The 13,732-nt window shown below is 35.1% G+C and overlaps 1 protein-coding gene across 2 annotated transcripts; it reads right to left on the minus strand.

The window, feature by feature from the left end:
* Nucleotides 1-768: 768 nt before the first annotated feature.
* Nucleotides 769-12,291, minus strand: LOC132124506 (phosphoenolpyruvate carboxykinase, cytosolic [GTP]-like). Of its 2 annotated transcripts, XR_009426772.1 has the most exons (11): nucleotides 11,656-12,291; nucleotides 5,733-5,948; nucleotides 5,432-5,616; nucleotides 4,778-4,984; nucleotides 3,951-4,138; nucleotides 3,633-3,795; nucleotides 3,130-3,345; nucleotides 2,806-2,943; nucleotides 1,915-2,010; nucleotides 1,171-1,779; nucleotides 769-1,129 (listed from the first exon to the last, which is right to left on the minus strand). XR_009426772.1 is itself a non-coding variant. In XM_059535565.1 (10 exons), exons 1-10 carry the CDS (start codon nucleotides 11,685-11,687, stop codon nucleotides 1,310-1,312), a joined length of 1,911 nt encoding a protein of 636 aa, XP_059391548.1. In that variant the 5' UTR covers nucleotides 11,688-12,291; the 3' UTR covers nucleotides 769-1,309. The 2 variants fall into 2 exon arrangements, 1 of the variants encoding a protein (XP_059391548.1); XM_059535565.1 differs by having other exon boundaries at nucleotides 769-1,779.
* Between the last annotated feature and the right edge of the window lie 1,441 nt (nucleotides 12,292-13,732).

A 13,732-nucleotide genomic window follows, 5' to 3' on the forward strand; every position in this document is an offset into this window, starting at 1 on the left:
TAATTTAAGCTTTTTTTTGCAACATGGTGTACATTAAATAAGATTTTTGCCATACTTTGTAAAGACCTATAGATGCAGTTAATTATAACAATGTAGATTTGAATAGTTTCAGAATACATTCAGGAATATAAAAAAATTACATTTAATGCCATTGTATGAGATATAATTTCCATCATCATTTCTATGCTCACAACCCTAATATTCACTGTATAATTAATGTTCAATGTATATTTGTGAATATTAACCCTATAGAGCCTACTGTATCATATTTGATATATGAATTTTCTACAATATCGACATGATCAAGACTTTGCTGAAGAACCTGCAATATACTATAATATTGTAATATACCTACAGTATACTGCATATACCCACAATCTACTACATGCTGTCTGATTGATAGTTAATACTTTTTACTTTTTTAATATGTAAAGGCCACCTAAAATCCATCTAAAATGTAAGATTTTTATAAATTGTAAGTAGAACTCCTATATTGTTTTAATATTTCAACATTTAGGTTAAATTGATTATCCACACTTGTTTACAATTTTGTTTTTACTGTGTTAATTTTGTAAAGTTTATATTCACACTGGATCTTATGTGATAATATCCTTTTTGAAACAGAAATGGATTCTGTAAATATGATATTTATGGCATATTGAATGAAGTAAAACGATAATTGTGGTATCAGTGTAATCTTTGTTTATGGAATTACAGTTTATTGCATTTGATGTTATGTAAGAAAATCGAATAATGCACCTAACAAACTTTGATTTAGAGTAGTATTTATTCAGTCAGCTCATGTAAAAACATGCACACATTCAATGACTGAGACTTGTCTGTGTTCTTTGGTCCGGATCCTTCAACCTTCCTGTTCAACCTGAATCATGTCAATCATATTCCACCGATAAAAGGCTAAATCTTTGGAAAAAAAATTAATCTTTCGTTACATACCCAGTACAAGTAAAAAATTATGGCACTGGTGCTGTCCTTAAAAACATACCTGATATCTTTGCTCAAAATCAACTTATATATATCGAATTCATAATATGGCCTTGTTTGAACAGAAAAATAATCTAAAAGGCATTTTGGGACATATCTTGTAAACATTAAATAGAGTTTTTAGCGTCTACTGTAAAATAAAATAAGGCACTTAGGTACTGATTCCACTGATGGTGAACTTTTTGGGTTTTGCGTTTCTCAGGTACAGCATCCACTGCACTGCAACAGTCACATTAAAACAGTCACTTCTACCTCAACCCATCCCATTCTTCACATCTACCCGACATCAGTGTAATGTAGCATCAGTTCAGTTCCTGACTCTCTCCTCAAGCGCCCTCAGCTCTCCTTCCACTTGTGCAGGAAGATCAGCTCCAACCTGCTGGGTGAAGTAGGTCCGAAGCTCCTGTGTTTCCTTCTGCCAGAAGGGTTTGGGCAGGTCAAAGAGGGCACCCATATCGATGTTCCCACCCAGGCCTTCTGTGTTTATGGCACCGTTTTGTGGAATCCATCCCACAATGCTTTTGGTGGCAGCTTCCGCTTCACTGGTACGGCCACATCGTTTGAAGATCCACTCGAGGACGCGGGCGTTCTCTCCAAACCCTGGCCACAGGAAAGAGCCGGTCTTCTGATCTTTCCGGAACCAGTTGACATGGAAGATCTTTGGGAGTTGGGTGGGATCCTTGCGTGTCTCCATACTCAACCAGTGGGCCAGGTAGTCGCCGAAGTTGTAGCCGAAGAAAGGACGCATGGCAAAGGGGTCATGCATGATTACTTTACCTAAAGAAAATGAGCCATATATATTATAATTTTTTTAAATCAGTAAAAGCTTTTAGCTCAGTTTATCACTAAGTGCTTAAATGTAGCATACACTTTTGTGTATTGTTTCTCATCTGGAGAAATAAAAGTTTGTACCTTTATGTTCAGCAGCAGCTGTGGATTCTGATCTCATGGCTGCACCCACAAACACACCATGACGCCAACTAAATGACTCGTACACCAAAGGCACACCTTGGAAAACAGACAGGTACATTTTGAGATATAATGTATAAAATATGTACAGTATATATATAGTACTGTTGGAGTTTGAGATGTGTAAGGTTTTTTATGTTCAACAAGGCTACATTTGTTTGATTAAAAATGCAGTAATAGCCACAATATTTTGAAATATTATTACTATTAAAAAATAACTGGTTTCTGTTTTTAATTTATTAAAAACGGAAAATTAATTCCTGTAATGGCAAAGCACAGCATTGTATTTGTAAATATATAAATGTCTTAACTCTAACCTTTGATCAATTTAATGCATCCTTACTGTTTACTGTAAGAATGATAACTATATGATAACTAGTAATAAATAATTATGAATAACTTCCACACCAACATATAATAAAACTCTGCAGTTTGATTTGTGCTACTTTAAATGCTTGAGCTCTTTAAAGCAGGATGGATTCTGATTGTCTGTCAATGTTATCATTCATCAGCTTTAAATGCTATTCTTTTAAATTCAGAAAGGTTTTAAAACTATATATTTTTTTATTATTGTAATAATTATTGCCCTTGCTGTGAGCCAGTGTTATTTTAATATCAAGATACTATTCTAGTTTTTAGTAATATTTTGAATAAGTTTTTATTTTTATATTTTCCATTTTGTCTTGTTTTTGGTCATTTTTACTTAATGTGTATTTTATTTCAGGTAAATAAATAAATGATTTTAGTTCGTTGTGAACAGGCCTTAAAAGTATTGAGTTCTTAAATAATGTGTAAATTTTATATAGACAATTTTGATTAAGTGATACCACCCACCTTCTGGTCTTCTGCCACCAAATACAATGGCATCAATGGGGACGCCCTCATCACTTTCCCAAAGTGGGTCTATGATGGGGCACTGGCCAGCCGGGGCACAAAACCTGGAGTTCGGGTGAGCACACAGTGTAGAATCACCTGAGAAACACAACACCATGCCACAGATGGTGTACATATACAGTAGATCATTTTATTTAGTATATGAATAAATTATATTTATATTTGTTATGTATATATTTTTAAAAAGTTTTTTCTATTTATAAATGTTTCTAAGAATTTTGTTTATATTTTGTAAAAAATGAGTTTGCTAAACAGTGATCTTACCATACTTCCAGGATTTCCTATGCCAGTCTGTGAGTTGGATTCCAGGAGCAGGTGGTTCCAGACCCTCCCACCAAACACCCCCATCGCTGGTCTCTCCCACGTTAGTGAACACCGTGTTCCTGGAGATGGTTGCCATGGCGTGAGGGTTTGTCTTCATGGACGTCCCGGGGGCAACTCCAAAGAAACCATTCTCTGGATTAATAGCTCTGAGTTTACCTGGTGAAGAGAATCTAAATTAACCACTTCGTCTGGTAAAAACATCTATTTCTAACCATAAACAACAGTATTCCAATCAACACTATACGGCAAAACTGTTTCTCAGCAACTAGGTGTTTTGTTTACTGAAAGCCATGTGCTTATTTCAGTTTTAATTAGTTCTCTTCTGCTCCCAAATATAAATGCTAAAATAAAAGATATGGTGTCATCTCCTGGCTGCCCATAAACCCTCATACATGCTGTGTCGTCAGATGCATGTGTGGTCTAGAACAAGTCATATTTCTCACCCTGACTGTCAAATTTCATCCAGGCGATGTCATCGCCCACACACTCAACCTTCCAGCCTGGCAGTGATGGTTTCATCATGGCAAGGTTAGTTTTCCCACAAGCGCTTGGGAATGCTGCTGCAATGTAACGTTTTACACCCTGAGGATTTGTGATTCCGAGAATCTGGTGGAGAAAGAAACAGGGATGTCTATCAACATTGTGTTTGCAAATGATGACTCTAAAAGAGTAGTACAAAAGTATGATGCATAGTCACTTAATCAATGTGGCTAACATATAATATATATAAGGCTGTAAACATTCTGTCTAATGTCCCATACCAGCATGTGCTCAGCCAGCCAGCCTTCGTCTTTGGCAATGCGTGAGGCGATACGAAGAGCAAAGCACTTCTTTCCAAGGAGCGAGTTTCCACCGTAACCGCTGCCGAAGGACAGGATCTGTCTGGTGTCAGGAAGATGTGAGATCAACACCTTGTCCGGGTTACAAGGCCAGCTGTTTACTAAAGGAGCTGTGCGAGAAGAACGGAGAAAGATAAGATAGTGACGAAAAAATAAAAAAATATATAGTACAGTTAAAAGTTTTTTTTTTTTAATAAACTTTTATTCAGCAAGGATACAATACATTGATCAGAAGTGACATATTTCAATTAAATGCTGTTCTTTTAAACATTCAATTCATCAAAACATCAAATGTATCATGGTTTCCACAAAAAATATTAAGCAGCACTGTTTTCATCAATGATAATAACAAGAAATGGTTCTTGAGTAGCAAATCAGCATATATTGGACTGATTTCTGAAGGATCATGTGACACTGAAGACTGGAGTAATTATTCTGATTATTCAGCTTTGCCATCAGTTTCAACACATTAAATTAAAAAAAATATATTTTAAATTGTAGTAATATTTCACAATGGAGCTATGTTTATTGTATTTTTAAACAAATAAATACAGCCTCAGTGAGCATGAGACTTCTTTTGAAAACAAATAATCTTACTGACCCCAAAACTTTTGAAAGGTAGTGTATTAAGCCAAATAATACTTTACACAATAAACAATATATGGCAAATAAAGTGACACATTTAAGAGTTTCATTTGATCGATTGATCGCATTTACATTTAATCTGATATTATTATGAATTAAGGTACCTTTGAGTGGTATAGGTCGGCCCACAGAGTGCTGGCAGCGCACAAACTCCGCCCCCTCGGCTAGTTTCTCCAGCACAGGTGTCCCCATGCGTGTCATGATGCCCATGCTGGCCACCACATATGGAGAATCTGTCACCTGAACGCCAAACTTAGCGAGAGAAGAGTTCACAGGGCCCATACTGAAGGGGATCACATACATAGTGCGTCCTACAGAGGGACAGAAAGACACAAAAACACAAGAGATGTTTTGGGCATCCCAAACTATCCTACATGAGTGTGTGGACTGATGGACAATTTGATGGGTATTTGTATTTTAAAAGAAAATTTCTGATTAAATACAAAAGAAGTTCTACTAAAAGGATTCTGTGCATTTAAGAAAATGGAAGTTTTAATTTTCAGAGCAAACATGACATTTTAATATACTTCAGTTTATATAATATTAAAATTCAATGTTTTCTTTAATTCTAAATAATATATAAAATAATATTGAAATCTATTTATATAACATAAATAATTTTTATAATATTATGTTTTATCATTATTTTAATATTTAAAAAAGGCAATTTAGATTTTTATTTAAGACACATTTTCCATAGCTTTTATATTTTAACTAATTGACAGGTTTCAGCTATTGTTCAGTGGTTTGAAACACACCTGCCATGCAGCCAGGAAAGCGTTCCTCTCTGGCTTTCTGAAAGACCTCCTCACTCATCCAGCTGCCTAGCTGGGACTTGGCACTTCCGGTGGGAATGGGAATAGTGTCTCTTTGCTCCTTAGTGACAATCACAGTTTTACTCTCCACGCGAGCCACATCTTTAGGGTCAGTACGTGCTATCCAGCTGCACACAGAAAAAAGTAGATATCTAAATCAGGACTAAGGTGATTTAAATAATTTGTATTATCATCAAGATGGGTTAAAAAAACGAATTATAAGACTAGAAAAGAAGGTAAATACCAGTTTTCATATTTGGTGAGTTTCTTCACCATGCCATCTTTCTCTAGGTTGGCCAGGATGTCTGCTGCCTCCTCTGGAGTGCCAGTGACCACGTGCACTTTAGCAGGTTTACATTCGGTCACAGCACCCGACACAAACTCAGCCACTGATGGGGGCAGAGAGGAGATGGAGGCGAGTGACCGCACGCCAACTGAAGCTGTACTGATGGCACTTCGCCTGCGTGGACACACAAGCAAACATTGGTATAACAAGAACAAGGTCTGTTAACTGCATGCAACTCTTAGTTATGTATGTAAACATTTTATATGTGCACAGACCTCAAAAACTGAATTTCATATTATTAATCGTTAGTGTGTTGATATACAGTTCAACAACACTGACTTTTACTTTACAACTATGACTTTTCACTGTGTTATCAGTGACATTCTGTGTGGGAATTATTCAGTGATTTCTGCAAGTTACATCAATAAACCAGTAGGCTACGACAAGTCATTTTCTTTATAAGTCATTTGAATCATTAACAAGATCGGTTCAAAACACTGAACTAAACGAATGACTTTTTCACCCTTACTATTAGTTCAAAAACACCCATTCACACAGGAACAAAACACGAGACGAGCAATGGTTTATTCTGCCATAACTTTGTTTAAAAACGATCCATTAATAGAGTAAAAACAGGCTGAACATACTGTATCTGAAATATAAGTTACTGAATATTAACTGCTTGTTTATTGAACTAGACTTCTATTATAAACAATAATTGTCAAACATTTATAAAAAAAGTGTGTCCTCACAACGCCATAATCTGAATTGGTATCCACCTTTGTATTACAACAAGAAAGTAAGCTACTTCCGGTGAATGTGCCAGTCTTCTGATTTGTTAGCTTGATAACAACAATAACACAGTCCATTAAAACGGTGAACAGCAAAAGTATTTACGTTACAAACCAGTGTGCTTCTGATTACCGTACTAATATGATAACAAATAACAGTTTGCACTATCAAGCATAATACTGTATGGACTGTTTTTGTCAGCTGAAATAACTGGAAGCTGATGACACCGGAAGTCTGTTAGCGCTCTTATGGCTGAAAATAAAGTGGATAATATAAAGCCAACTCAGTTTAAGGTCTAACCTGAAGACTGTAGATAATGTGTTAAGTAGATGGATCTGTGTGATCCATGACATGTATGTCAGTATGAATATTGCATCATAACTAATAAATGTACTTGAACACTGATCTGTGACCGTAACTGAAAGATAAGTGATTGAGAAGCTGCAAGTCTGCAAGACTTTAAAATGAAATGCACAACATGTATACCAATACAGTAAAACAACAACAAAACCATTTTCAATCAGAAACGTAGTTAGCAACTATGGTTTTGGAAAATGCAACCCCAGAGCTTGAGAGTTGAAGAGGCGAGGAGAAGAATGGCAGATAATTGCCAAATGATAATGAGAAAAGTTTGCCGCATCAAACAAAAAACACTTGAGACTGTAAAGGTGTTTCAGCTAAATATTTAGTATTTTATATATCTATATATATATATATATATATATATATATTTTTTTTTTTTTTTTTTTTACATTTATTTATTTAGCAGACACTTTTATCCAAAACAAATGAGGACAGTGGAAGCAATCAAAAAAAAGAACAATAAAATATAAGTGCTATAACAAGTCTCAGTTAGGTTAACACAGTACATGTAGCATGGGCTTTTAAATAATATAAAGAATAAAAACAAAACAGATAGAATAAAAAAAGAATAAAGCAAGCTAGTGTTAGAGGTCTTTATACACACACACACACAATTGCATAATAAATGAAAAGAAAATAGAACAAAAAGATTAGAAAGGTAGTTAGATTTTTTTAAAGAATATAATTAGAATAGTGAGTGTTAAAGTTAGAGGGTCAAATAAAGATGGAATAGATGGGTTTTAAGCCGATTCTTGAAGATGGCTAAGGACTCAAGTGTCCGGATTGAGCTGGGGAGGTCATTCCACCAGGAGGGAACATTTAATTTAAAAGTCCGTAAAAGTGACTTTGTGCTTCTTTGGGATGGCACAATCAAGCGACGTTCACTTGCAGAACGCAAGCTTCTAGAGGGCACATAAGTCTGAAGTAACATATTTAGGTAAATGGGTGCAGAGCCAGTGGTAGTTTTGTAGGCAAACATCAATGCCTTGAATTTTATACAAGCAGCTATTGGAAGCCAGTGTAAATTGATAAACAGAGGTGTGATGTGTATTTTTTTGGCTCATTAAAAATTAATCTTGCTGCCGCGTTCTGGATTAATTGTTAAGGTTTGATAGAAATGGCTGGAAGACCTGCCAAGAGAGCATTGCAATAGTCAAGCCTGGACAGAACAAGAGCTTGAACAAGGAGTTGTGCAGCATGTTCTGAAAGAAAGGGCCTGATCGTCTTGATGTTGAATAAACAAATCTGCAGGATCGGACAGTTTTAGCAATGTGGTCTGAGAAAGTCAGCTGATCATCAATCATAACTTCAAGGCTTCTAGCTGTTTTTGAAGGAGTTATGGTTGATGTGCCTAACTTGATGGTGAAATTGTGATGAAACGATGGGTTTGCTGGAATCACAAGCAGTTCTGTCTTGTCAAGGTTGAGTTGAAGGTGATGATCCATCATCCAGCAAGAAATGTCTGTTAGACAAGCTGAGATGCAAATAGCTACAGTCGGATCATCAGGATGGAATGAGAGGTAGAGTTGAGTGTCATCAGCATAGCAGTGGTATGAAAAGCCATGTTTCTGAATGACAGAACCTAATGATGCCATGTAGACAAAGAGAAGTGGTCCAAGAACTGAGCCCTGAGGCACCCCAGTAGTTGGATGTTGTGAATATATATATATATATATATATATATATTATATATATATATATATATATATATATATATGAAGAGTTCGGTTGCAAAACGCGATAAACGCCATTTTTATACATTTGGATTTTATTATTGGAAATCACTGTTCAGATGTAACTTAATTTATGTGTGAATTGCTACCATTAATAAGATTTAAAAATGTACATTTTAAGCCTGCTACAAAATGTATTTTTTCACAAAACGCGATATCCGCCAGCCCAGTTTCTTTACAAAGTGCGATATAACGGTTAGGCTATAGAACGTTCAGGATGCTGCGTGAGCTCAGGATGTCACGCGAGGAGAGAGTCACCGCCGGTGAAGTGCTCCGAGTTTGCTCAGTGATTTAACGATAATATCAAAACAAAAAACATATATTTTTAAAAAGAAGATTCAATAGGCTAACTAAAAAACATTTACCATTTAATTGGCTATTATTATTATTACAGTGAAATAATTAATTAAATATGCAACAGAGTACAACAGAGACAAGAACTGTGACACCGCGGCTCCGCCCGCTCTGATCATACAGGTTTGGTTTTTAGCAGCGGTGTGGAAGGAGCCTCCACTTTTTCTGTAACAAGCTACAAGTCGTTTATCTAACTAACCTAATCTTACTTATCTAAATTGTAACTAATCACAAATAGTCCGAAGCTGTTTAAGGATGGTTGAAATGATAAACATTCGGTGCTTTTTTTTTTTAATGCCCACTGTTCCTATGTGAAGCACAAGCACAAAGACACAGACACAGACAAACACACACACACACACAAACAAAACATTGATTCACTAGCTTTTCTTAATGGTATTACAGTAGTAGAATATAGCCTAAGGTGGATATATAGCGTTTTGCAAAAAAAAAAATGTTATGTAATGTTGTGTATGTTCTGGCCAAAACTAACTCAGAATCTTATTATTATTAATCAATCTTTGTATATACTATTCCATATATTTATGATGTATTGTTTTTTTTAACCAATTTAAGATATTTGACAATGTTAAGATAAATATGTTGCATTTTGGCATGGTTTTTGACTTATTTATGAACTATTTATGGACATAAAATTAAATAAAAAATATCCTGGATTTGAAGAATATTCTGTCCCTGGCCTTCACTGAGCTCAAGTAATAGTTTAATGTACAAAAAATTGTGAATGAACTTGACTGTTGATGTCTTAAATAATAATGTCAAATAACCAACATTTCTCAAAATGGATATATCTAGTTTTGCAACGAAACTCTTCATATATATATCATTTACAACAAGTAGTTTGTTGAGCTTTTAATTTACTATATTAAGCCAAGGTCAATGCTTTGACCCCCGTGGAATGCACAAACTGATAGACTGCAAACCATCTCAATAAACTGGATAAAATTCATAATAGAGGAAAACATTAAAAAAATTAACGAATGATGAAGAGAAATAGAGAAATATAAAGCAAGGAAAAACCACAAGTTCATTGAACAAACAAAACAGCAAAAACTTTTTGTTCTTGTTATTCAATCATCTGCTTTCTAAACTAACATATTGGTCAAAAATCATCTGAGACCATCTTGTCATTCTTTAACAGTGCTGGTGAACTGAGCGCTGTCAGCATGTTCCCTGTGAAGTGAACCCAAAACCTTTTGCGCTGCTAACACAATGCTCTACCACTTAGCCACAGGAACACTTGCCCACACTCTCTCCCCCATAATTCCACTCTATAGTCTCTGAGTCTATCACCATTTTGACCCCATGTTCCCTGACATTCATCAATACCCACTGAGCTTTGAACCATCAATTATCGTAGGATGTTAGCCACACCCCCACATGAATGGACCAATCAGAAGTCCTCCTTGGCATTCACTCCCCTCCCCTCAGTGTCTTGTTAAACAGGGTATGGCCTCTTCAAGCACACTATGTATGAACACATAGCACACATAACAATTTGAGAAATGTGTGAAATAATAGAACACATAATATAAATGCATTAGAGCTATACCTCAAGGCCAAGGGTGTTTCAGGGCAAAAAACAAAAACAAAACCTGTTAAACAAGTGAGTAGACTTTTCACATAAAACACACACACATATACATCTGATTAACAATCAGTTCCTGGTATCGTGCATTTGTAGGGTAAAGTTTAGCTAGTAGAGACTTTCACACTGTGCATATTTACTTGAAGTCCTGTCCTGATGTAATCACCCATTCTGTTGAGAAATAGACAGAGCAGATATAGATGCAATAAAATGGGTTTTATGAATATCTTTGTTCAACATCATTACATGGCGACATTTGATATGGAATCATATTATTGATTCCACATTCTGGTTTCACATATGACTCAGAAATGCTTGTTGTGACTTTGCTTTGTGTGGTCAAAGGGGATGGTTATTTGTTCATAACCTGTTTTTTCATACTCTGTATACACAGTAAGTCTCTCAACATTTCTCTGTGTGAGTTACGTTGCTGCATTCCTGTACGTGTTAACTCAATAGCACTAGTTTTAGTCTAATAGTGACATGTAATATGTGGCATATGTCATTATTTGGCAAATACCAGACTCTGGAGTATTATAATTTACTCTGTATTACTGTATAACTCTATCAAACATTATTGCATTATTGCAGACTATTGTAGTTTAGTACCCCCACTAAAACAAGGGAGGTGAACCTGTAATTGTACAAAGTGTTGACAAATGTTTTTTTATAGAACAGGTCTGTTTAAATATCTAATCTAACAAGAAACTATACAAGGATGTTTACCTATAAGGTGGTAGTGATACTGTGTATTCAATTCTCTGTTTTGCTCTGTTTTAGCGACCAGAAAATACAATTTATGATCTGAATATTAGGGTAATATCTATCTATCTATCTATCTATCTATCTATCTATCTATCTATCTATCTATCTATCGTTTGTGTGTTTTGCAGATTTTTCACCAAATTATCTAATGAATATAAGGGGATAATATATCTATATATATATATATATATATTATAACTATAACTATATATAAATTAGAAATAAAATTTGTTTATTAGTTTAAATATGTATAAAAGACACTCACCTCCTTATAACTCCAAGCAACAGGCAGGACATCTTTGAAGTGGAGAAAACAACTGAAATTATGACTTTAGAGAAAAACTAAAACTAACACCAAAATAAAGCAATCCGAGAGGGTGGCTTGCTCCTCTTCAGTCCTGTGCACCTCTCATGTCACAATGGTGGGGGTGATAGTCCACCTCTTGAGGTAGACTAGAGTCAAGTCGGACCCTTGCACTGTAACACGTGTATCTTATCATCAGCTGATCCCACCCTCAGCTTAGATCCTGCACTAATAATGACGCTCTTCTCCCTAAGAACCAGTCTAAAATGTCTAAATAATAGATAAAACTTTGCACTGGCAAACTACCTAGACGATTAACTTATTTATAACTTATTATAAGTTTAATATGTCCCTATTATATGCGTGCGCTTCCAATAAAACACGACAAAGTGGGAACACTAACGTTAGCTGTTGCATGTCAATCATAAAGCTCTTGATTGACGCTGCTGTGAATCGCGAGGATTCAGATCAATTCGCTGTCTACTGGATGACGCAAGCGCACGCGCGCTGGTTCCTGAAGGCTATCCGATTCCTCAAAGGAGTCGCAGCGCTCCGACCCGCTTTCCTGCTCATTAATGGTTGCAAAACACAGCTGAGCAAAGTCGTGTAGAAGTGAATCTTATTTTTAAAGCTTTTTTTTGCGAGCAATGAGGTCACGTGAGCGTCTGCTTCGTGTCAAGTCAGCAAAGCAGATGTTGGTAAAGTTGAGTCTGGACACTGTAGGCGGAGTTACTGGCTCTCTGTGACGTCACTCCTTTCATCATCACAGCTGCTAAGAGTGTTGCAGCTTTCTCCTGAGATAATGTAGATATGGGGGAAATATGCCTTTGTTTTTGGTTCAGAAATTCAACAGTAGGCTACCTAAAGCAATATTCAATTTTGAAAAATAAGACGACTGTCAAAAATAAATAAACAAATAAAAAATAAGATGTTTTAATTTCATTTAATTATTATTATTATTTTTTTTTTTTTATCCCTATGACTGTACAATCTTACAAATCGAAAGAGACACATTTATTTGGTCGTGGGGATGAATAAAATGGTAATTACCTAACATAATAAAGATATAATAGTCAAATGTGTTTTAATTTTGCAATCTATTTTTATTCTATCTTTATTTTTATTAAAATGAAACGATATAAACTTTTTGTTATTTGAATGTCACATTAAAAGTTACAAAAAGTGAATCAAGCATAAATGATTTAAATTTCCAATATTTAATTTTGATATTGTATTAGCCTACACAACAAAGGTTTGCATAGGTTTAAGTTTTTTTTTGTTTGTTTTTTTAAGTCTTTAATGCTCATTAAGGCTGCATTTATTTGAAGAAAAAAGTTTTCACAAAATTCTGAAACATTATTCAAATTTAAAAATGTAACTTTACATTTTAAAATGTAATTTATTTCATGTGATTGCAAAGCTGACTTTCCATATCAAACACAATCCTTCAGAAATCATTCTAAGCTGATCTGGTGCTCCAGAAACATTTTTCCAAATACCAATTAGATGATTTCTGAAAATTCAGTGTTGCCATCACAGGAATAAATTACAAACTTATGGACAGACTTCTTTCAAAAAGAATAAAAACATATTAAGTGTAAAATGTTAATTTATTAATTCTTAAAAAGTAAAACAATTCTTTGACCTGATAAATGTGTATTTAGAATAAATAAATGATCATTAATTATTCGTCTTTGTGAGACAATTTCAAAGATAATTAAAATTTAAATTCCACCACAGTATCTAAACACTTTTTGGACCCACTGTAATGTTGATTTGTCAGTGCTCACACAAACCATGGTAAACAGCAAAGTCTCCAATGACTGTGACCACTGAGTGAGAACGTGAGAGAGGACAGGAACACATGAACAGGCTAAAGATCAGTGTTTGTGTGTGAGAGAGGTAGATTAGAAGAGAGTGGATAAAGATAAGATGAAAAGACATTGTGGTTAGACTTTAATCTGTGTGACAGATCCACAAAAGCCCAGTGCCCCACTATAGACTCATGCAATATTGTGATATGCAACCACTGATCTAT

Source organism: Carassius carassius, chromosome 42 (genome assembly GCF_963082965.1).
Source record: "Carassius carassius chromosome 42, fCarCar2.1, whole genome shotgun sequence".
Taxonomy (NCBI): domain Eukaryota; kingdom Metazoa; phylum Chordata; class Actinopteri; order Cypriniformes; family Cyprinidae; genus Carassius; species Carassius carassius.

Coding starts and splice junctions, on each gene's coding strand:
- LOC132124506 (XM_059535565.1), bottom strand. CDS start 11,687: ATGTCCTGCCTGTTGCTTGGAGTTATAAGGAG. Junction 4,139..4,777: donor CCGACCTATACCACTCAAAG/GTACCTTAATTC, acceptor CTTCTCGCACAG/CTCCTTTAGTAAACAGCTGG. Junction 3,346..3,632: donor GATGAAATTTGACAGTCAGG/GTGAGAAATATG, acceptor TCTCTTCACCAG/GTAAACTCAGAGCTATTAAT.